Below are 22,094 nucleotides of genomic sequence, written 5' to 3'. Positions count from 1 at the left end.
GTTTTTCTTTCTGGACAAATGGTTAGTGAAAGGAGGGACTGTAACCTTCAAAAACCCTCAGGAGGTCAAACTAAATATTATATTAGCTGTTTTTAATTCTTCCCATTTTATAGAAAGTTTGCCATTTTGGCAAAGTAATAATCATGACATAAACATTAAAATTATTAAGTGGTACCGGTGCTGTGGTGCAACATTTTCTTCACTAAATAATAAACAAACATCAAAACTGTCCTTTTAATCAAAAAATCCTAGAGAAGGTTGTTTATCATCAGCTCTCCCCCTTTTTAAATGGAAATGACATTTTTGATCAATTGCAATCTGGGATTTGAGCACATCTCAGCACAGAGTCAGCCCTCCTCAAAGTGTCTAACAACCTGTTGCTGACTGATGATTCAGAAAAGTGTCCAATTCTACTCCATCTTGATCTTAGTGCTGCATTCAAAACCCTAGATTGTGAAATTTTGCTGAAGCATTTAAGATGGTGGGCAGAGATTCAAAGGACTGTCCTTGGGGACACTTAATTTTTAGCGATTATCGCCGATTTGATTGCACAGATACTATTTAAACTAGGGTTGGGCGATATGGCCTAAAAAAAACCCCCCGATTTTTTCACAAAAAATCCGATTTACGATTTAAATTTTTTCTCCCCTACTTAAAATCAATCTGCAGATGACAAAGAAATTGTTCAAAACAAGTTTTAACTTTATTTTGTTTTGATTTTCCCTTCTGGGATTTGATCTGGATTTCCCCCTTGGGGTTAAAGTGCAATCAGAAACAACAAGCCAAAGAGACAAGATGGCAGGCCCTGCCATTGTAAACAGTGAAAATGTAACATAACATAACATATAACATAAAACGTAACATAAAACATAAAATTATGTGACCCTTTTTGATAAGTTTTCTTTAAACACAAGTTTAACATCTTGCTATTCAGTAGATAGGAGGTAGTTCTGATAAAGGATGGACGATGACATCGTGGGGGTTAGGAGGTGTGCCCAAAGCGTGAATCCGTATTCAGAAAGGCACGGAAAACGAATAACGATTGCTAACGGTTGCCTGTTACAGTTACATTACAGTACATAAAATGTCACTTACCACATAAACAGAGTAAGGAGAGAAGAAATATACATTTTCCTCCCTTGTATTTATTCTCCGCAGTGAGTCAATGTCATGGACGTAAGGGTAGAGCGAGTTTAAATATCTTTCTAGTCTATATCCATCTTGTAATCCCGCTGTTTTGGGTATTTAAAAAAAAAATTATTATTTGTAATAGAGCAGACACTGACTGTTGTTCATGTATTTATGACCTCATTTGGCGAGACAGTAGACGCTGAAAACACTGCGCGCTTCAGTATGTGTGTCGCAAACGAAACTGCGCGTCTGTGCATTCATTCATAAGGAGACACGCAGGATTCATATTTAAATGGTATTTTTGCAGCTTAACATTTACAGATACTAGTTCATATCGCAATTTGATTTAAGTGTAATGACCTACTTTTGATTTATTCATCCAAACTTTGACAAATTCAATGACATTCCGCGTTATACAGTACATTCTGTTTTTATAACTAGATTCCGTGATTCCGTCTGCGTTTTCCGCATCGCGGAAATCATAAGCCCTGATCGCACCGCGACGCTCACGACCGGTGTAGACACGGTGTGAGTTTTTTTATGGGTTATGTTATAGCCCTGCTTGTTTTTTTAATGTTTTTATGAAATCTCTGTATTGCTCATATAATCGTATTATTTACTGCCATGCGAGCCACAAATTAAAGCTTGGCGAGCCGCATGAGTCTCGTGAGCCGCGCAACACTGCTTTAAGGGATCCGCATTGCGCAGTACACGTCATCTTTCCGAACACGTTGGGATGCGGCGGATTGCGGGAGGATCACGAAACCCTACCTAAACTCTAATATGGCAAACGCGCGTCGGGAGGGCTGAGCCCTTTCGGGACTACGGGAGCGTCGGCGGATGTTAAAGAGAAAACCGATTTTCATTCAAACAAATCGACGTGAACTACACATTCGAGTTAATCGATAAAATCGATTTATCGCCCAGCCCTAATTTAAACTAAACTGAGCTAGACGATGACATCTCTGAATTCAATAATGAAATGCCTTTAACTGAAAATTGAGTGTTTAATCTTACCATTATACATTACTGACACTCTATCTTCCAATTTGATACTGTTAAGTGTTTTGACACAATCTGTATTGTTAAAAGCGCTATATAAATAAAGGTGACTTGACTTGACTTGAATGGTTTTCATCCTCTCTTGAAGGGAGAACACTCTCTGTAGAGTTAGTAAATATTTTGGGGGGCTTCCACAAGGCTATATATTGGGCCCAATTTTATTTCCATTATATATGCTTCCATTGCCTCAAAATTAGTCAATATGCACAATATATCCTGCCATCTTTGAGATTATGATAAGAAAATAGTGTATTTAAAGCAACCTACTTTTCATGCTCAGTTATTTTTATATTAGATAATACTTTAAACAACCATAAAACAAAAACATACTGAAATAATAATAAGGGTATGATTTTGCAAAATCAATGATATCTTAATAGAACAAAGCTCTTTTTTTCTCAGTTCATGTCCTAATGGTCTAAAGCAGTCCAAAAACCCAACCCTTGTAAACAGAAGTCAGAAGTACAGCAGAAGTCATTCTGTATTCCTTAAAAAGGATTGAACTTGACAGAAACTGAAGCTCGATTCTCTGTGTTGTACTTGACTGATCGCAGAGGACAATTCAAGCTGATAAATTGTTCATTTTTTTTTCCATTAAAATGGAATCTTCTCCTTCTTCACAGTTATCTGATATGACACATTTTCCACTGAGTATTCTAAAAAAAAAAAAAAAAGTCAGAAAGCTCTTAAAATTTGACTTCTAACATTCTCAGTTCTCTTTTCACAATGAAATACGGAGAACTGTCAAAGCTATCTCTGCATAATGATGTGCCCACGGACATGATGCATATGGTTGTGTCAGAAGAAGTGTTCGAAACTCTAAGAAAAATTACTTGAAACATGACTGAATGCATACAGCTTATGGACAAGTACTTAAAATATTATGGACATTCTATATGAGACATGAAATATTATGTAATATAAACAAGAGCTGACTAAACGTCTTAAGAAAATAACCGTAAAACATTTTAACTTTTAAAAACCCCATGAAATCAATATCAGAAAGTTTTGAGCCTTTTAGTCCAGGTCAGTTATCTGACATCAGAGAACATGCAACTGACTAGCAACAAGATGTAGCAAATGTTGGTTCTGCAGGGCTGTGAATTAAGCTAAAGGGAATAATGGCTGTTTTAAAAAAGAGCAAGACCTTTGATATATCAGGAACCCTGTTGATGGGCCCCTAGTTCCAACCCTGCTCCAACAAGTACTTGATTAGCTGGATCAGGTGTGTTTAATTAGGGTTTAATCTAAACTCTACAGGGCTGTGGCCCTCCAGGAACTGTGTTTGACACCTGTGACTTAAAGGATTCACCCAAAAATGAAAGATTTCTCACCCTCAGGCCATCCAAGATAAATGTACCATTACATCACTAGCTCACCAATGGATCCTCTGCAGTGAATCAATAGTGGATTCCTATTGAAATAACTGTGTTTCCCCCACAAAAATTCACTGCACCTTTAAACTAGATTACAATTATTGAAAGAACAAGTGCTTATCTTTGCATCATGCCTCAAGCAACATCTGTGTACAGGAATGTAACACATAACGATGCTTCTTCATGCAACAGAGACATATAAAAGCGAAACCACCCGCTTTCGCTGCTAAGGTGTGAATGTCTATGTTCTTTGATGTAGTTTGATGGCCCATAATTTGCCATCTAGAATGGAATTGTGTCTGGAATAATAGGGTGGCTGTCAGCAAATCTTTCTGAGCCAGTGGGGCTCAAATCTGGCACATCAAACATCTCAGGCAGGGTGTTTGGGTTTGCACTTCACAGGAAGACATCAAACATGAAGAGTTGATTTAAAAAAATGACCATTTAAAGCTCAGACTAAAAGACTGCATTGCATAGATTGCTGGAATGTTACATCATTATATTAGGAATGGTCTCACATTTATGTCGTGCCATTAAGATGAACAGTAAAGACTCAAAGGATTTTGCACCGATTCCAAAATGCACTACTTGTAATTAGATTATGTTTTAAAATGCTCATTAATCAGATTACAGTTACTTTTTTATGGATTATATGATTACAAATTATTCACACAATGCCAGTAAATTATTCATAATTTATTGTCACCCTAATTCTTTTTTCTCTTTCTAAAAAAAATCTACCATGTATCATATTGAATACAGTGAGTATTCATAACATAGACTGGCCATGTAAATGTCATGTAAATTAATTAGCAAACCATGCATCTGAAATTGGGGACAAAAGCACCTCCCTGTTAATAAAATTGTATAACTGACAAAAACTTTTAAAACCTGGAATACTTTCACCATGTCATTGAATTATATGACCATGTCATACAAATGCCTCATTCATTCATTCATTCATTTATTCATTACTGTTTTCATGTTTATTAATGTTTGTTCATTTGATGTTTGTTCACATTCGCATGTTCTCTGTTGCTGGTTAATGGTCATAGGCTATATTTGATTTCTGTTTGTTTTTTGTTTTAGTTTGTTTGTTTTTAATAACAATAATCCCATTTAAAACTAAACAATTTATGTCAAAATTAATCTAAAATTAATCCAAAAGTAGTCAGAATACATTACCTAAATAGAGTCATTTAGATTACATTACTGACTACAATTTTTATCATGTAATTTGTAATGAAAAACAGACTGTAATTTGTAAGTAATCTGCCCAGCACTGTGTGTGTGTATATATATATATATATATATATATATACTAAAGTGATTTGAAATTAAATTAGGCTGAAAAGGGCCATTTTAAAACACTTTCTAATATCTCTGTTATATCTTGCAACAGATTCTTTCTCACTGCGGTTGTTAAAAGGCTCTAATCAGATTACAGACTAAAATTTGATTTGGTTTTGACAATCATCCAAGCATCTAGTCATAGAGTAAAACTGATTTAGCCCCTAAAGCACTTAAGTACTCAACCAACAGAGAGAGAAAAAGGAGGGGAAAAAACATCTGCTTGACCGTTCATCTCATCCGTTCTCACAGCAAGGGGGAATAAAAAGAAAATATCCCTCCACCTTGATTTCAATCTGTGGCCACAAATCTTGGCAAAGTGATGTGTCAGATTCAGAGGGTGAGGTAAAAGCTTAGGGGAGAGGGAAAATGTCTAAGAACTTCCATCAGCAACAGCATATGACTCGTCTCATCATTGTACTATCCATCAGGATAATCATTGCACAGGCCTTGTGTTCTGCACAATTTCACCCATTTCAGTGGAGAGGAATTATTCAAAAGCAGGGACAAACAGAAAGAGATAAAAGAGAGAGCGAGCGCAAGAGAGAGAGGACAACAGCGCCATCATAGGACAACTGTGACACTCAGAATAATAAAGACCAATTTGATGCAATTAGGGACAACTAGCTGACCATTAATAGAAAAAAATCCTGAACACTAGCATTGGCTATTACAGAAATAATTTATATTGATAAATTGATTGCATTGATTACCATTCCCTGCTGGGAAAAAAACAAAAATTTCGATTATTATTTAGTTGGGCAGGCTAGAACCAGCTACTTACAGTTAAAACCAGCTAAGGGTATCGCTACACAGTTTTTAAAGTGTTCTGGTTGGACGTTTTTATTATTTCAGTACTGAATGGTATCGCGGTCGGTACTTTTGACAATCCTACTTCCTTCTGATCCCAACGTTAGGATTTGTTAATGAAGTTCCGGACCACGCCTGTAAGAACTCGGCCCTTTGTTCACTTAATTTTACTGCAGATTCGTTTACAAACAAGGCACAATTCAATGCAGGATTTTGAGAAACATTGAAACTAAAAGACGTTGTGCCAGCTATATTAGATCCGACAGCAATGTCGCAACACACAATTGTGAGTAACTGTTTTTATTACGTGATCACTATTGCTTTGTCTGTTAATCAGATTGTTTAATATGAGTATTTATGCATTTTTAACCTAAATCCCAGCAGCATCCATCTGTGAATGAAGCATGTAGACTGTCAAACACAAGTGTTAGCCAATCATAGCAGTGGGCGTTTACTTCCGAGTCTACAATCTGCCACGTCTATACAGAATATTGCCCATTACTCCTAAATTGTGATGTTTTTTGATGTAAAAGTCTTGATAACATTTTAATTGGACCTCAGAGTATAAACGTGACATGACTTTGAGTGCTGATTGCAGAGCTGGTACAAACATCCATATCTCTATGATCAGACGCTTTCTTAACTGCTGTTTTCTCACCACTGTCATTTTTGTTGTGCATTTACCTTGTTATCGAGGAAAGCGTGCCTAACCAGGGCTCGCAAAATCGCTACCCCGACGTCCCGGGGCTATTGTGTTTTCCAGTCGGGCTACCAAAATGTATCACCGCCTGCCCGACGGGCTCCTTAAATACAGATCTCCCGCGGGTCCTTATAAACTCTGAAAGTGAGTTGTATCAAAATTAAGGCCATAAAAAGTTTTAAATACGTTAAATGGTATGAGAAATGTCTTAATTATAATTTCAAGAGGTCTTACAGTTGGGGACGGAAAGACATGAGTCACGATAAGGCAGGATTAAACTTCAAAAGGCAATGATGTCATTGAATAAATAATGAGCGCTGCACGTTTCAAGTCAAACCGCGGCGCAGATGTATTTATGTGAATGTATCTGAAGGGAACCGACTGTCCTCAGAAACATGTCGTTGGCATTTTAATTTGATTTTACCTATAATTCCTGATAAAGCAGCGTTTATGAGTGCGGAGCTGCTTTGTGTACAGCGTTTCCGGGGAAACCGCAATATTTCAGCGCTCCTAAAGCGCCACCTCGTGGCAGAGAATGAATTTGCATTTCCAATAAGCCTTGCTGTTTATGGTCAGATCAATGCAAATATCAACTCATGTTTTTACGCAGCAAACACATAAGAGTTGTAAATGAGAAAGAAGTTGATGTGCCCTCTAAAAATCTAAACAATTAAGACAGTAATATTTATAGGTTTTAAATTAACATAATAATTTATATGCTTGATTGATCCCTTTTCATAAAAACGGTCTATAGCCTGAAACGCTGTTGTATAAGAATTTTGTTTTTGTGAAAACCTGTATCTGAACTGTAAATCATGTAATTTTATGGCTCAAAACTGTATGTTACCATAGACATTGTCCAACCCCGCTCAATCTGTGTTCATTTTACTTGTGCAGCTCTTAAAATGGGTCATAAATTGCCTTAAATATATTTTTAAAAATTCTGCAGATACCCTGTAAATAGTGAAATAAAATGCCTTCCTTCATATTTGTTGATATTTGTGTATTGAAAATATTTTTGATTGACATTTAAACTCCTATCTGATTTTCTATATTTAAAAAAATAATAATAATAATAATAAAATAAAATAGTATTTTTTTTAATTCGGGCTAGTTATATTAATTTTCGGGCTACCAAAATCTGAAGAGTACCTGCCCGAAGGGCTACCAGGGATTTTGAAATTTTGCGAGCCCTGCTAACCCTAATTACAAATTCAATTAAACGGGATGTTGCCTGTAAACCACTGTTTGCGTATATATCAAACATATTTTTCCTCTAAACGACAAACGAAAGAACTTCATTGTGAGTATATTCACACATGACAGCATTTTTTTTCTCACACTCCACTGGTTTGACTTCGTTTGCACTTCTGATAAGCATGTTGTTGTTTTAACGATGTGCGATTTGTCATTTTCAAGTATTTTGTAAAAACCATTCAAAACACCCCAGTGCACACACACGTTACGTTAAGTCTAGACAAGTGCGTGTAGAGTTTGTTTTTTCACTGCATGATTCAGTCTAATAAAATACATTTAGAATGATCTTAAATTCAAGACATGGGGGCAGAAAATGTATATATTTATACCACTTCATATAGTTAATCAATTTCACACAAAGAGTGCCCTTTTTCTCCAACAATTACCATGATTACAAATGTGAAATGTATTTTTTTCAACAGTTAAAAAAACAAGAATTTAATTAAGAGATTTACGTTTTAGACACCATATTTCCTGTTTTTGCACTATTTCGCCAACAAAAAATAATTCCAAACACAGCCACAACGCTGTCATGACGCCGTTTTGTTTCTAAATGAATCAACCATTTAAATGATTCGGTTCAATCGCAATGACTCAATTATTAACAGTGACTTGCTGCCACCTACTGGCGATTTTAATTTCACATTCAAAGTATCTTCTTTTATTTAATAATTATTAATAATTTCAAATATCAGTATTCAACGTTTTATGTTTAATATATCAAAAATGTTATATGCATTTGTAATTGCAGGTTAAATGCATTTATGTCCTGCATTAAACAGTGTGTAAATATATCTAAATGCCACTTCGGATGCAGCTTCTGTATTTCCTCTGCATTGCAAAGATGAATTTTGTTGATACTGATCTCATTTGCTTGGTAACAGCCCAAATGTTTTATTATTATAATTCACTGGTTAAACGTGAGAATTTGACTCAAAAGGTAATGGACATTTTTAGAAAACAAATGGCTTTATAAAGGTAAAAATGCCCACAAAATGTAAAAATCATATTAAACGTATTGGAAAATATTCATTTCTATTAGTGTGAACTGACTACCACACAGAATATGAAGAATATCAGTAACTTTAGGAGCCAGCTGTCCACAGCAGTCCTTAAGGTACCAGCACAATAACACACTCAGCAAAATATCATCTAATTATCCTTATCGATTAAAATCACAAAAAATATAGAGATATTATTTTTTGTCAATATCGCACACGCCTACTGAAAACCATATTATTCTGTGTGAATGCAAAAATTTGTTGTTGACCTACAGAAGTATAAAATACAACCTGCAAAAAAACAATTCCCCATATCGAGGGATATTTACTCGCCCAAGTATGAAAATACACCATAAAATTCAAGGTTCCTCTCCAGGACTGGACACTCAATTGGATATGTTCTGTTTCTTTTTTTATGAAGCTTCTTTACGACTGCCTCTGACAGGGAGTTTTACAGTGCTGGAGATTGCAGCTGACACTGTGGCTAACAAAGCTTTCTCTGTGGAACATCTCTCTGCTGAGGGCTATTTCTAGAGCCACGACCAGACTCATTTCACCAAGTATTGATCTCCGTTCACAGACTGAGCACCAGGCGTCACAGCAATCCCATACACTGACTAGAATCATCCTGTCAGCCTGGTAAGTATGTGTGAGGAGAGTGAGCGAGCGAGAGAGAGAAATTGGATTTCTCACAGATATAAGGTAGGAAATTAAACACATCTGGAGGAGCAAAAACATGGACGCCACGCTGAGATGCATGCTAATATTGCATGAGAGGAATTCTGATGGGAGCATTTATGTATCTGTTTTCATGTATGTAAGAAATAGTGAAATATTTATGTGCAACACACAAATCCTGCCAATAGTGAACAACAAACCGTTAATGAGAATAACAGGTGAACTTCAAACACGATTGTTAGAGATGTGAGGGAAATTTAACAAAAGTTGAAATGGCTTGTTAGATGCACCAGTATTGTTACTTATTTTATTTAAAAATACAATAAAAACAGTAATATTAGAAAATATTAAAATTGAAAATGAGTGCTGTCAAGCAATTAATCGCATCGGGAAAAAAAATGTGTGTTTGTTTACATGATATATGTGTGTGTACTGTGTATAATTATCATGTATATATAAAGACACATACAGCATATATTTTGAAAATATTTACATATATTTATTTATATTCATATACATTATATCATATATAAATATATTTAATATATAAATGTAACATTCTTAAATATATACATGCATGTGTGTGTATTTACTGTATATACATAAAAATATACACAGTACACAAACATTATGTAAACAAAAACTTTTATTTTGGATATGATTAATCGCTTGACAGCACTATTTAAAATATGTTTTCTATTATATATATATATATATATATATATATATATATATGATCAAAGAAGGCTGTGAAAATTTATCTGCATTGTTAATCCTTTTGAACTTTTATTTTAAAATTTTTAAAAATCTAACGTTTCATTGGATAATAAGAATTTAAAATGGAGGGAAATATCATTATGAAATAAATGTTTTTCTCTAATACACATTGGCCATTTGCCAATTATAATGTCTGATGAGGTTAGAGAACACCTGACAAGAGATCAGAGACCATTCCTTCATCCAGAATCACTCCAGACCCTTTAGATTCCCAGCTCCGTGTTGGTGCTTCTTCTCTTCAGTTCACCCACTCATTTTCTACAGGGTTCAGGTCAGAGGACTGGAATGGCCATAGCAGAAGCTTGGTTTTGTGCTCAGTGACCCATTTTTGTGTTGTTTTTGAGGTTTGTGTTTGGATTATTGTATGGTTGGAAGATCCAAACATGGCCCATTATAAGATTTCTAACAGAGTCAGTCACTTATTGATATATTTTATCTGTTGGTATTTGATAGAATCCATGATGCTGTGTGTCTAAATAAGATGTCCAGGACCTCCAGCAGAAATATAGGCCCACAACATCAAAAATACAGCAGTATATTTCATTGTACACATGGGGTACTTTTTATCCCTGTGTTCACCAAACCCATCTTGAGTGTTTGCTGCTAAAAAGCTCATTTTTTTAGTTTCATCTGACCATAGAAGCCAGTCCCATTTGAAGTTCCAGTCGTGTCTGATAACTGGATATGCTGGAGTTTGTTTTTGGATGAGTTAAGAGAATTTTTCTTGAAACCCTCCCAAACAACATGTGATGTAGGTGCTGTTTGACATTTATTTTTTTTAAGGTTTTCTGACCCTGAGACTCAACTATTTTCTGCAATTCTCCAGCTGTGGTCCTTGGAGAGTCTTTAGCCACTCAAACTCTCCTTCTCACCGTGCATTAGGACGATATAGACACACGTCCTCTTCCAGGCAGTTTCCTAACATTTTATGTTGATTGGAAATTCTTAATTATTGCCCTGATGGTGGAAATGGGAATTTTCACTGCTCTAGCTCTTTTCTTAAAGCCACTTCACTAATTTGTGAAGCTCAATTATCTTTTGCTGCACATCAGAATTATACTCATTACTCATTGTGATGGATGATTAAGGGAATTTGGGCTTTGTTTTCCCCCTATTTATATTTCTGTGAAACAGGAAGCCATGGCTGGATAATTTCATGTTCATAATCACCCTGGAGTGCTCAAAATTGTGAATTTGAATGGGAATATACTTCAGAGATATTTTACTCATAAGAATTTCTAGGGGTGCCAATAATTGTGTCCAACGTGTATTTGAGAAAAACATTTATTTCATAATGATATTTCCCCCCATTTTAAATTCTTATTATCCAATGAAAGGTTAGATTTTTGTAATTTTTTTTAAATAGAAGATCAAAAGGATTAACAATGCAGATTAATTTTCACAGCCTTCTTTGATAATATTTACCAAGGGTACCGATATTTTTGGCCATGACTGTATATATATATCTCTGTGGAAAGTTTTTTTTTCTTTAGGATTCTTTGATGAATGGATGTTCTTGAAAACACTGTACAAGTATTGTCATTGTACTGTCACTTTTCACAATTTAATGTATCCTTGTTAGACAAAAGTATTAATTTCTTTCTTTCTAAATAAAAAATATACATTTTTAATACTTTTTAAAATACATTTTTAACTGGTTAAAATATTTATGTAATGCACAGTATTTTCTTAATTCACCCATTATTGAGAGATGCGGCATAAAGGGAATTTTGGACCATGGTTCTATTTAATGTCATAGATAATAAATCAAAATTTTAACAGTGAAAAATAAATAATAAATAAATAAATAAAATGTTTATTTTTGTGAAGCAAAAGTAGCAGTAAGCTGAGTTTTGTTAGTGATTTTAATTTTAAAGTGGCTCTTATTTCTATGAAAATAGTCATTTATATTTATTTTTATTCTATACCTTTCTTTTCTTTCTGTTTTATAATGTGTTCATGTTATACAGATGACTTTTGAATTAAATTAGCTGCTTGAGTAGGTTCGTAGTGTTACATGTGATATCTAAAGCAAAGACAAAGAAAGCGCACAAGCTTTACACAGAATCTATTTTCAGAACCCTTCACAGTAATTGCAAGAAATGCAATAGCAAGCATGGAAATTACATTAGCAATGCAAAGATGTTTTCCCCCGACAAACTGTTTCCACACCCATGGCAGAGTGAGCCATTAAAATCCAATTTCAATTAATAAGAGATTCTAGAAATATTTACTAAGCGTTTGTGCTCTATCCTCTCCTCCAGTTCCCAGCTAGTTCTCAAGAATCATTACTAGCCCTCAAAGGAAATGAGACAGCACAACTCACAAACAAAAACTCATCTTCTAATGAAGTGGATTCAGTCATGTGATTGCAATAAAGAGATTGATCGATCACTCACCCTCATGACGTTACAAGATTTTCTTTCTTCTAGACCACAAAATGAGATGCTAGGCAGGATGTCACTGAGGTCACTGAATGTTTTGAGAATTTTGTGCCAAAGCAATGGAAAAGATCCATAGTTTCGCCCATATAAACTGCTCTTGTGCTCACTGTGTGAAGAGTTTTGAAAAAAATAAATAGTATATAAGTATTGAGAAATTCTAGCAATTATCAAAAACTGTAACGTGTACATTGCATTACATGCCCTGGTGCTGTAATGACAGTCACCAGCAGAGGGAACCCTTCTCTGCCTGTATGGCCTGCTTTGCTTTCCAGAGAAAGCAAAGCAGTGTTCGCTTGGTACTCTGTCTGAGAAAAAAATAGGAGAATCTGGAAGCACAAGAGCCTATTTTTTTCTACACAGCTGAATAAAATAAAATACTAGAAATTATGTTATGTATGTAAAATTGTATGTTAAATCACCTCAACTATAGCACTCACTTTTTTAAACTGAAACACATTTAAAAACTTTTCACACAGTTCTATTGTTCTACCCTGCTAGTAGATTTTATGCAACATCCCAATGCTATTTCTTTTTATGTATTTTGACTTTTGTAGTTAATTGGGTCTCCAATGTCAGTAGCTGACAGTAGCTGCCACTTATTTTTATGCAAATATTGGGATACTGCATACAAAAAAGGGGTTGGAAACACCATGGTGTGAATTGTAAGATCATAATAAACATATGTACGTATTATTATTTTATTTTATTTCTATTTTTTTGCGACGGAAACATTCACTAAATCAATTCCTAGATGTGAATCAAAAAATTGTGATGATACATTTTTTATTGGAAAAATACCACTGGACCATTATCATCGTCCAGCATCTCAAATCCTCCTCCGGTCCTTCAGAAATGCCAGAGCCAAGGCTTGTCATAAAAATGACTGGCTGCTATCACCTAGAACTGTCTGACACCCAAACGCCACAGACATCAGACATCTGCTGCAGATCGCTACCGAACATGTGGTTTGTCAGACAGATCTGGTTTCTTTTTCTAGAACAGGAGTTATGTTGGCAAGAGACTGACTGCATGATCTGCAGTGTTATTTTAGTGCCACTGATTATACTATTATAGTAGTTGATATTTTGAATTAGGTTTTATTTTTATATTTTATATTTTTAAATAATTTTGTTTCATGTTTTTCAATTATAAATTGTATTATTATTATTTATTTATTTTATTATTATTTTAATATGTCTAAAAGTTTATAGTATGTAGTTTAGTCTGCAGTTTCAGTTATAGTTTATACCCCCAGTTTTGGTTCAGTTCTTGGTAAATATTGTCAATGCTAAATCTCATGCATTTTCTGTGTGTTCTCATGCATAAAAGTTTTTTTTTTCACACTTAATAAACATACAGACAGGGGCGCAGGAAGATGTTTTAGGTTGGGGGTGCTGTACGTGCGCGGGGGTGGGGGGGGGTGCGATAGAGGCTATTTATACTAAGTGAAAATAGCAGTATTCTTTAGTGATATGCTATTTACACAGTGCAAACAGCTTTAGATTCTATTTATTCTATGTTAAAATAGCAGGATCCTGCTAATTACTTATTGCAAAAAAAGTTCGCCAAAAGGCAGATTCAAACCCCAGTCGATCGTGTCAAAAGAACGATAGCACACGCTTTACCATCTGCACTACTGAATCTGATAATTAGCAACCGTCTTTTGCAAATTTGACTATCCCAATCATACGTTTGTTGGTGGAGTTAGTGTAAATAGCCTCTTCAAACAACTTGGCTATTTGCACTTAAATAGACACCGATTTTTTTTTTTTTAGATTCCCAACAATTAAACAGTTGCCCACAGAAAAAAACACACTTCCCGCGCCCCTGCAGATAAATTTTCACCTCAACTCTACTCCTTCCTGACACTGCTTCATTCACAAATGTATACATCTACGCAATTTACACATATGAATGTTTTTCATGTTTTATGATATTTAGCCAGAGGATTTTATTTGGCATTATTACAGCAGTGGTTCTCAACAAACTTCCACAGGGCTACAGGAGAACTTAAAAGTATTTAAATTAATACATTGTTATCATTAATATATTGAAATGACCAAACTAAAAAGCACATAAAATCAAAGATTTTAAAATGCATGTTTCTTTTTTCCCTCCTCAATGAGTGTTTCTGCAAATTTCTGCAATCACAAAATCAGGATTAATTAATTTTATTTAATATATCAATATATGTTTTAAATCAGGAACAGGCAGATTTTGGCATAGTTATAGAGGAAATACTGTAAATCACTAATTCCAGTCTACAATTCCAGCCTTGAGTCTGAGTGATTCTATCAGTTTTGCTCATCTGGTGTCTGATGGCTAAATAGCTTTTCTGCATCGGACATTGAGAGCATACGTCATAATTTAGACATTTTATGATAGTAAAATGTGGTTTTACAAATGCTAGAGATGTGGCTATCAAATGAAAGACTGCTATCAAATAGCACACCCAGATTCCTAACTGACGACGAAGACTTAACAGAGCAGCCATTAAGTATTAGACAGTATTCTAGGTTATTGCTTGCATGCAAAGGTTTTTTGTCCAATAATTAAAACCTCTGTTTGTTGCTAATTTAAATTTATATTTAATTACTACTTATCCAATTTTTTATATTGACAATACATTCCATGAAGTTTAGTCAATTTGTATGTTTCGTCAATATTGTGAACCATGTTGTCTAATTATATCTCCCAAGGGTAGCATGTACAGGGTGAAAAGCAAAGGTCCTAGTACTGAGCCTTGCATCATACGGAACTTGTGATTGATATAATTCATTTCATATGATTCATTTACTGCTACAAATTGATAACAGTCAGATAAGTATCATTTGAACTATGTCAATGCAATTGATGCCAACATAATTTTCGAGTCTGTTCAAAAGAATGTAGTGGTCGATAGCGTCAAATTCAGGACTAAGGTCCAGTAACACTAATAGAGAGATTGTAAATTGTATCTGAAGTTTATAGCTTCTTCAGAGATGTGTACTGGTATATACTCCCTCAGTATATCAGCAAAGTCACTCAGTTTTTAAAGGCTATAGATTTACAGATTTGTCATACTCCTTCCAGTTGTTAAATTGTTCAAATGTACTCCAAAGGGATTTTTTTCTATCCACGACCTTGATCTGCAAAGACATTCTTTAAGTGTTCTTTTTTTTTTTCACCAGAGATTCAGTTTTAGTTGCATCATAATAAAGGCTGTGAATATTGTATTATTATATTAAATATATATATTATATAAATATATGGGTCTTTACATTATTATTTTAATCACTTTATAGACCACAAAAACCCAAATGAAGTCCACTGTGATATAGCGCTGTAAAACAAAAAAACAAAAAAAAGATTAAAATGAATACATGATTTTTTTTTTTTTTTATACAGCCACAGTGTCTTTCAAATGGACCACCCATGGACTACCCATGAGCCACTAAGCTCCTTTAAACACTCCAGGAGGCCAAACTATAAAGAGTAGCCAGTGTTTATATTAAATGTTTAGAAGGTTTTTATATATATATATATATCTACTATTTGCACTCTATTATGTGAGTTCATTTTTATTTTGTTTAAAGGTAACATTACTTTTGCATGTGTAAAGCAAAAAAAAAAAAAACTTACTGTTTCTGTATAATAAATTAATTTTAAACCAAGCTGTTCTGCTATAACAAAATTGTATTTTGTGCAATTTAATTTTTTAGTTCATTGGCACCAGTGATGACATATAAAAGCATAATAATAAACTATAATCAATAAATAAATAAATGAATATATTTTACCAAAGTAAGCCCTGCAAAAACGGATAAATCCCTCCAGTAAAGACTCTGAAACTCTCCTACTGGTGGCTTTCCATGCATTGTTCTTCCTTTATTAAATTTTTCATATCAATTTGCGCACTTTTTTCATAGATATGCCAATTACAGTTGAATGCTCACTGTCTGTCCTGTCTCTCTGACAACCCTGAACTGTTTAGCATTTAAAAGGCTTTCATAAAACCAGGTCAGTGAAGATGTAATCCTGGTGACACGACACATCACTAGAGAGCTCTCAGCCAGTTTGTCAGAAATTCTCCACAGTGCATGAGCTCGTTCCTCCTCAACCACCCCGATTAAAACTTCATTAGGGGAAAGTTGAGTAGAGTAAAATATGTGGCTTTAGTCTTTTGAAATATAAACACTATAAACTAGCTCACAGGTTACAATTTCACACTCATGGATCATAACAGTATTTGACGTCAAAGCATAATCTCTAAAATGGAGATGCCTAAAAATATATTTCAAATTCTGACTATATTGTGGCTCAACTTTAATGTATTATCTTCTTAGGAGACTGAATGGTTTCTAACTTTTTTAGAAGCCCTGACCTAAGTGATACATATTAGACAGTGGACATATTATATTACTATTGAATATAGGACAGTTATTTTTAGACAGTGGACATATTATATTACTATTGAATACAGAAGAGTTATTTTTCAAATGTATTCCACTACAGGTTGCAAAAATAATTTGTAAAGTATTTTGTTAGTAAAGTATGACTCTGGATTAATTATTAAAGTTGACATGAAATGAAAAACCACCATTCAAGAAGTTCAAGAAGTGAAAATCTGCCAGTGCACTTACACACTTTTAAGATACTTTAAAACAAGCCTAAATACTTTATTCACTGCTTTTTAAATAATCTTGGTTAAAGATGTTTAGATATTTTTTACTGGAAAAGACAAAATTGCTTTTAAAGTAAAACATTTTTGCAATTCATCTTGCATCTTGTCCTCGAATAGAATATCATTAAAAAAAGAAAAGAAAAACATTTATTATAGCACATGGATTGGAAAGCTTTTTAGCTTTAGCATAAAACTATAAATGCGCATGTGACAACTTACTGCTGGAGAACACAATTAAAATTTATAAAACAACTTTTTTTTTTTTTTAATTGTATGCGGAGCCTGTTCATAGAACAAGGCAGAAAATATATTATTTGTAGCTTTCTATACAATGCGAAAGCCTACATCTGCATAGTATTTCTCATACAAGCATCCTTTATTCTAGTAAAAATACCTGAGACGGCAAAGAGAACATTGACAAACCATATATTGTAGTAATTGTGAATCTACTGGATTCATGTTTCTATTGTGGCTGATGGTACCACAAATCAAAATCCTTCACTGCTTACTATCCTGAGCATCCATTATGGCCAATTTTCATACGCTGCAATTTCCTGCTATAATTTTTCAGCTGCCAAAGCAGCATTTTCACCTAAATATAATCTCCACTTCCTTTGAACTTCATTTATACAGTAGCCTGCAACAATCATGCCAGCATTTTTCTATCAACTTCATGGTTGTCCACACAAATCACTTAGTGGCTATTATTGTTTAATTTATTGGTTTCTGTATCCATTCACTTATGCGTTTATTAAATATTGTGGCCCAAACCTTTGTGTGTAACCTTAACCTTTGTCACTTAAAATAATATTTCAACTAATATTTTAGATGTCACCACATGAAGAACATTTTGGGTTGCCTGACAGAACAGTTTACAGTCTAGGGTTTTATGTAGAAAAATGTGACAAAAAAAATTTGGAAAGCTAAACGTGTTTGCATTACAGCTAGCTGTTTCATGTCTTATTGGATCACATTTTTTGTCAGTCACCCACATACAAAAATCTGGCCTTGTAACTTACATCTGACAGTGATTTCTGTGCTGTGCTCTCCAAGGCCAAGACAATGTCTGTCAGCTCGGTGGGTGATTAATGTGAACACTGAGCTATTCTCTGACACCCTGCACTTAAAACAATTGAGCACCATTATTCCTGGCGAGGGTCACACAAAAAGGTTCTCGTTCGCTGATGTACTTCTTTGGCTTTATATTTCGGAATGACCTGGAACTTTGCCCAGACACGTATATCAGCTCAGTTGCTGCCTTGTGAAATTATAGTGGCATTTTTAGATCTAGGACGCTGTGTACTCGAGGCAGGTCCCCGGCAATGACCATCTGCTTCAGGAAATAGCTACACCGTCAGAGAAATACTAAGCCAGCACTGGGAATACTGTATGATATCTGGCAAAGTGGCAATACACTGGCTTTAGTGCATGTTTTGAAATGCATGACTTTCTCCATACAACGAGAGAGATAGACATAGAAAATCTGAGTGACCGTGGAGCCATTTGAACTTCTATTGCATGACATTACAAAAAAATTTCTACACCTCATAAGCTCAAGATGCATATAAGATGCAATGAAATTGTTACAATTTAAGGGAAGACTTTGAATCAGCCAATAACATAAGAAATTCAAAAAAAATAATTAAAAATATACATTTATGGTCACATAATCATGCGGAAAATATTTTTTTCTTTCCTTATTTTCTTTCTTGTTCTTTCATTTTTGATATGGCATTTGTTGTTGCTTTGAATCCACATTTTGTGACAATGGAATATATGAATGCAGTGGAATGTTATGTTCTATTAAATGTCTTCCTTTTAGTATTCACATTCAAATTTAATTGAATTAAAAAGTTAAAAAGAAAACTTTGCAACTTTTGTCCCTCTTGGCTGTGCCAAATGATATGAAATTGACATTTCCCATGAAATCTGACTAACAGCTCCATTCATCAATCATAATTATAAGCTAACAGCTGTGAATCAGAGCAAAGCAAGGAGACAGTTTTGATCTTATATGTATGTGCTAAATAAATTGAGTTTTGTTCAATTCTTGCCCAAAACTTCTTCAGTTTTATGCAAGAAAATTGATTTTTTTTTTTAAATTTATTTATTTTGAGAGAGAGAGAGGGTTAAAGGGTTAGTTCACCCCAAAATTAAAATTATGTCATTAATTACTCACCCGCATGTCGTTCCAAACCCGTAAGACCTTCGTTCATCTTCGGAACACACATTAAGATGTTTTTGATGAAATCGGAGAGCTCTGACTCTCCCATAGACAGCAACACAACTGAAATGTTCCCAGGCCCAGAAACATAGTAAATACATCGGCAAAACTGTCCATGTGACATCAGTGGCTCAACCTCAGTTTTGCGACGCTACGATAATACTTTTATTTTTATTTTTTTGAGCAAAGAAAACAAAAATAACAATTTACTCAACCATTCTTCTCCACCGAGTTACGTAGTCCGCCATTTTAGAGAGTATCACAATGCATACGCGCGCTTTCCCCTAAGCATAAACAATGCTTAATGCGCAGATTACGTGCATGCGTGCGCTTTCCCCCCGAACATAAACAACACTGATTAAGTCAAATATGTTCTTAGGTACTCTCCAAAATGGCGGAAGACATAACTCAGGTGAGAAGAATGGTTGAGTAAATTGTTATATTTGTTTTCTTTGCGCAAAAAAAAAGTATTCTCGTAGCATCGCAAAACTGAACTTGAGCCACTGATGTCACATTAGGGCTGTAGCTATCGAATATTTTAGTAATCGAGTATTCTACCGAAAATTATATCGATTAATCGAGTAATCGGATAAGAAGAACTTTTTCTTTATTAAAGAGCAATACTAAATATACAAGAGAAAATAAGACAGGTCGCTTAAAATGAACAAGTTATTTGTTTCCTTTTTAGAAAAATTTACATTTTTATTGCTGAAATTGTATATATTAATAAAACTAAACCCATTTAGTGCATTTAATTGCCATATTACATTCAAAATACAAATATATAAAAATATAAAAATCTATTTCAAATTACTTTAAAAAAGGTAAACATAGTACAACCTAAAACTAAGACATAAATCAAAATAATAGTAATAAAAAAATAATAATAAAACCTAAACATTGTGCAACTTAACTTTCAAGTTTCAGCCTAACTACAGCTCAGGCGTGACATAAGCCTTTACTGTCTTCTTAGAAGGCTTTGTGGCTTTTGTAAAAGGCAAAAATTAGCGGGCAGGAAGCTAACATGGAACAAAAACAAGAGTCCATACACAACATTTATTAACACATTTTTCAGCAACATGAATTTAAAGTTATTTGGAGAATAAACCCTCTTAAATCTCTCTCTGCATACTGGTGTGTGTAATCCTTTAAAGGAGCATGTGGTTGCAAACACAGTGCACTCTATGCAGTTACAGTGATGCACCGAAATGAAAATTCTGGGCTGAAACCAAGAATTCTGGATGTGCTTGGTCGAGAACCAAACGGCTTTGTAATAATTATTTATTCAATAATATAAAGTAGTTTTGTAAGACTTTTTAATTTAACTCAATTTTAATGACAAAGAATTTAAAAAACACAAGCCAATAAAATAACCACACTTTTATTGAAAGAAAATTGGACAGAAAATATATTAATATTAAATATCAATGTATTATTTTTTATTCAGTTCTATACAACAGAATCAGACATAACTGTTGTTGTTGTTGTTTTTGACTAATTATCCAAATAATGTATAGTCCTGCAAACAGGGTTTTTCCTTTCTCAAAATGCGGCGGAGGTGGTACCATCCTGATCATGTGCACTGTGCACACAATGTACCCACCCTTCAAGTGGCTGAAACAAACACTTTTTACATGCAACACATTTTAGGTGTTACTATAATTATAGCTATGATTAAAGAAAATGACAATTATAAAGTTATGTTTTATTTTCTCTCATCTAATGTTTTATTGTTATTCATTCTTAAAATAGCCTTATGAAATGTTTTATTTTTCCTCAGAAATTCTGTATTGTGTATCTGTTTATCAAATGAAGGCATAAAACAATTTTATTTATCTTTAAATTATTGAAAATTAAACATTTTGGCAAACAAAGGGGATTTACTATTAAAATTAAAACATGGAAGAAATGTTGTGTGATCATTCCTCAAAAAAATTAAGTTTTCATAATTTTAGTAGTAGTAGTATGTACATTGAACAATAGTAATATATTTCTGCTGCAATGTCTTCAAATTAATCCGGACTTTTATTTTGACGGGTTGCTGTGGATTCCTTCTGTGTGAATATGATATGAAGCTAGTTTTACTCAAATGAAACGGTGAAAGGCTCATGAAGTGACTCTCAGATCAGTTCTGGAGATGTTGTTTGTGTGTTTATGTCCTCATCGAGTCGGCAGTGTGTGTGGTAAAGGAAAACGCGCGTCTCTGCCATTCATTTATAGAGATATGATCGCGTTAATATGAGTAATGCTCATCACATCGCGTAAATCAGTGGGAAATGAATAGAAATTATGATTCTGTGTACAGAAATATCAAGTAAATGTGTAAAAATATAAAAACCCTGGCAAAGCTATCATTATCAGCTCATGTGAGCAGAGCGTAGCGGGGAGCAGATCAGTGAAGGAGATTTGACCAGCGTTACTACACTACAGCATGTCACAGCACAGCAGCGCTACTGCAAACAGGAACAAGTGTACTACATAGAAATTTCTTATCACGCGTTATTTGAGCGGACTTAGCTTTTCCGGTGAGCATGAGCGGTAAATGAGCAGAATGCACTTTATAGAGCGGAATATTGAACGGAGCGTCACGCGGCTGGAGGACAGTGAAACCTGAACACTGC

General features: G+C 34.3%; 1 protein-coding gene across 6 annotated transcripts in view; it reads right to left on the bottom strand.

Moving 5' to 3' along the window:
• The window catches only part of st6galnac3 (ST6 (alpha-N-acetyl-neuraminyl-2,3-beta-galactosyl-1,3)-N-acetylgalactosaminide alpha-2,6-sialyltransferase 3), a 139,906-nt gene that overhangs the window by 107,777 nt on the left and 10,035 nt on the right, over window positions 1-22,094 (bottom strand). For 3 of the 6 annotated variants that reach the window (XM_058797900.1, XM_058797915.1, XM_058797907.1), the window contains exon 1: window positions 12,542-12,564. The exons of 2 other annotated variants lie outside the window; for them this stretch is intronic. In XM_058797900.1, coding sequence (XP_058653883.1) covers window positions 12,542-12,547 — 6 coding nt within the window. In that variant the 5' untranslated portion in view covers window positions 12,548-12,564. Of the gene's footprint in view, window positions 1-12,541; window positions 12,565-22,094 lie in introns of those variants that run through there. One more of the 6 variants, XM_058797891.1, reaches the window with a different exon arrangement.

The sequence above is a fragment of the Onychostoma macrolepis genome, chromosome 02 (genome assembly GCF_012432095.1).
Source record: "Onychostoma macrolepis isolate SWU-2019 chromosome 02, ASM1243209v1, whole genome shotgun sequence".
In the NCBI taxonomy this organism is placed as follows: domain Eukaryota; kingdom Metazoa; phylum Chordata; class Actinopteri; order Cypriniformes; family Cyprinidae; genus Onychostoma; species Onychostoma macrolepis.
Note: the sequence above shows the minus strand (reverse complement) of the source record. Positions and strands in the feature narration are given on the sequence as shown.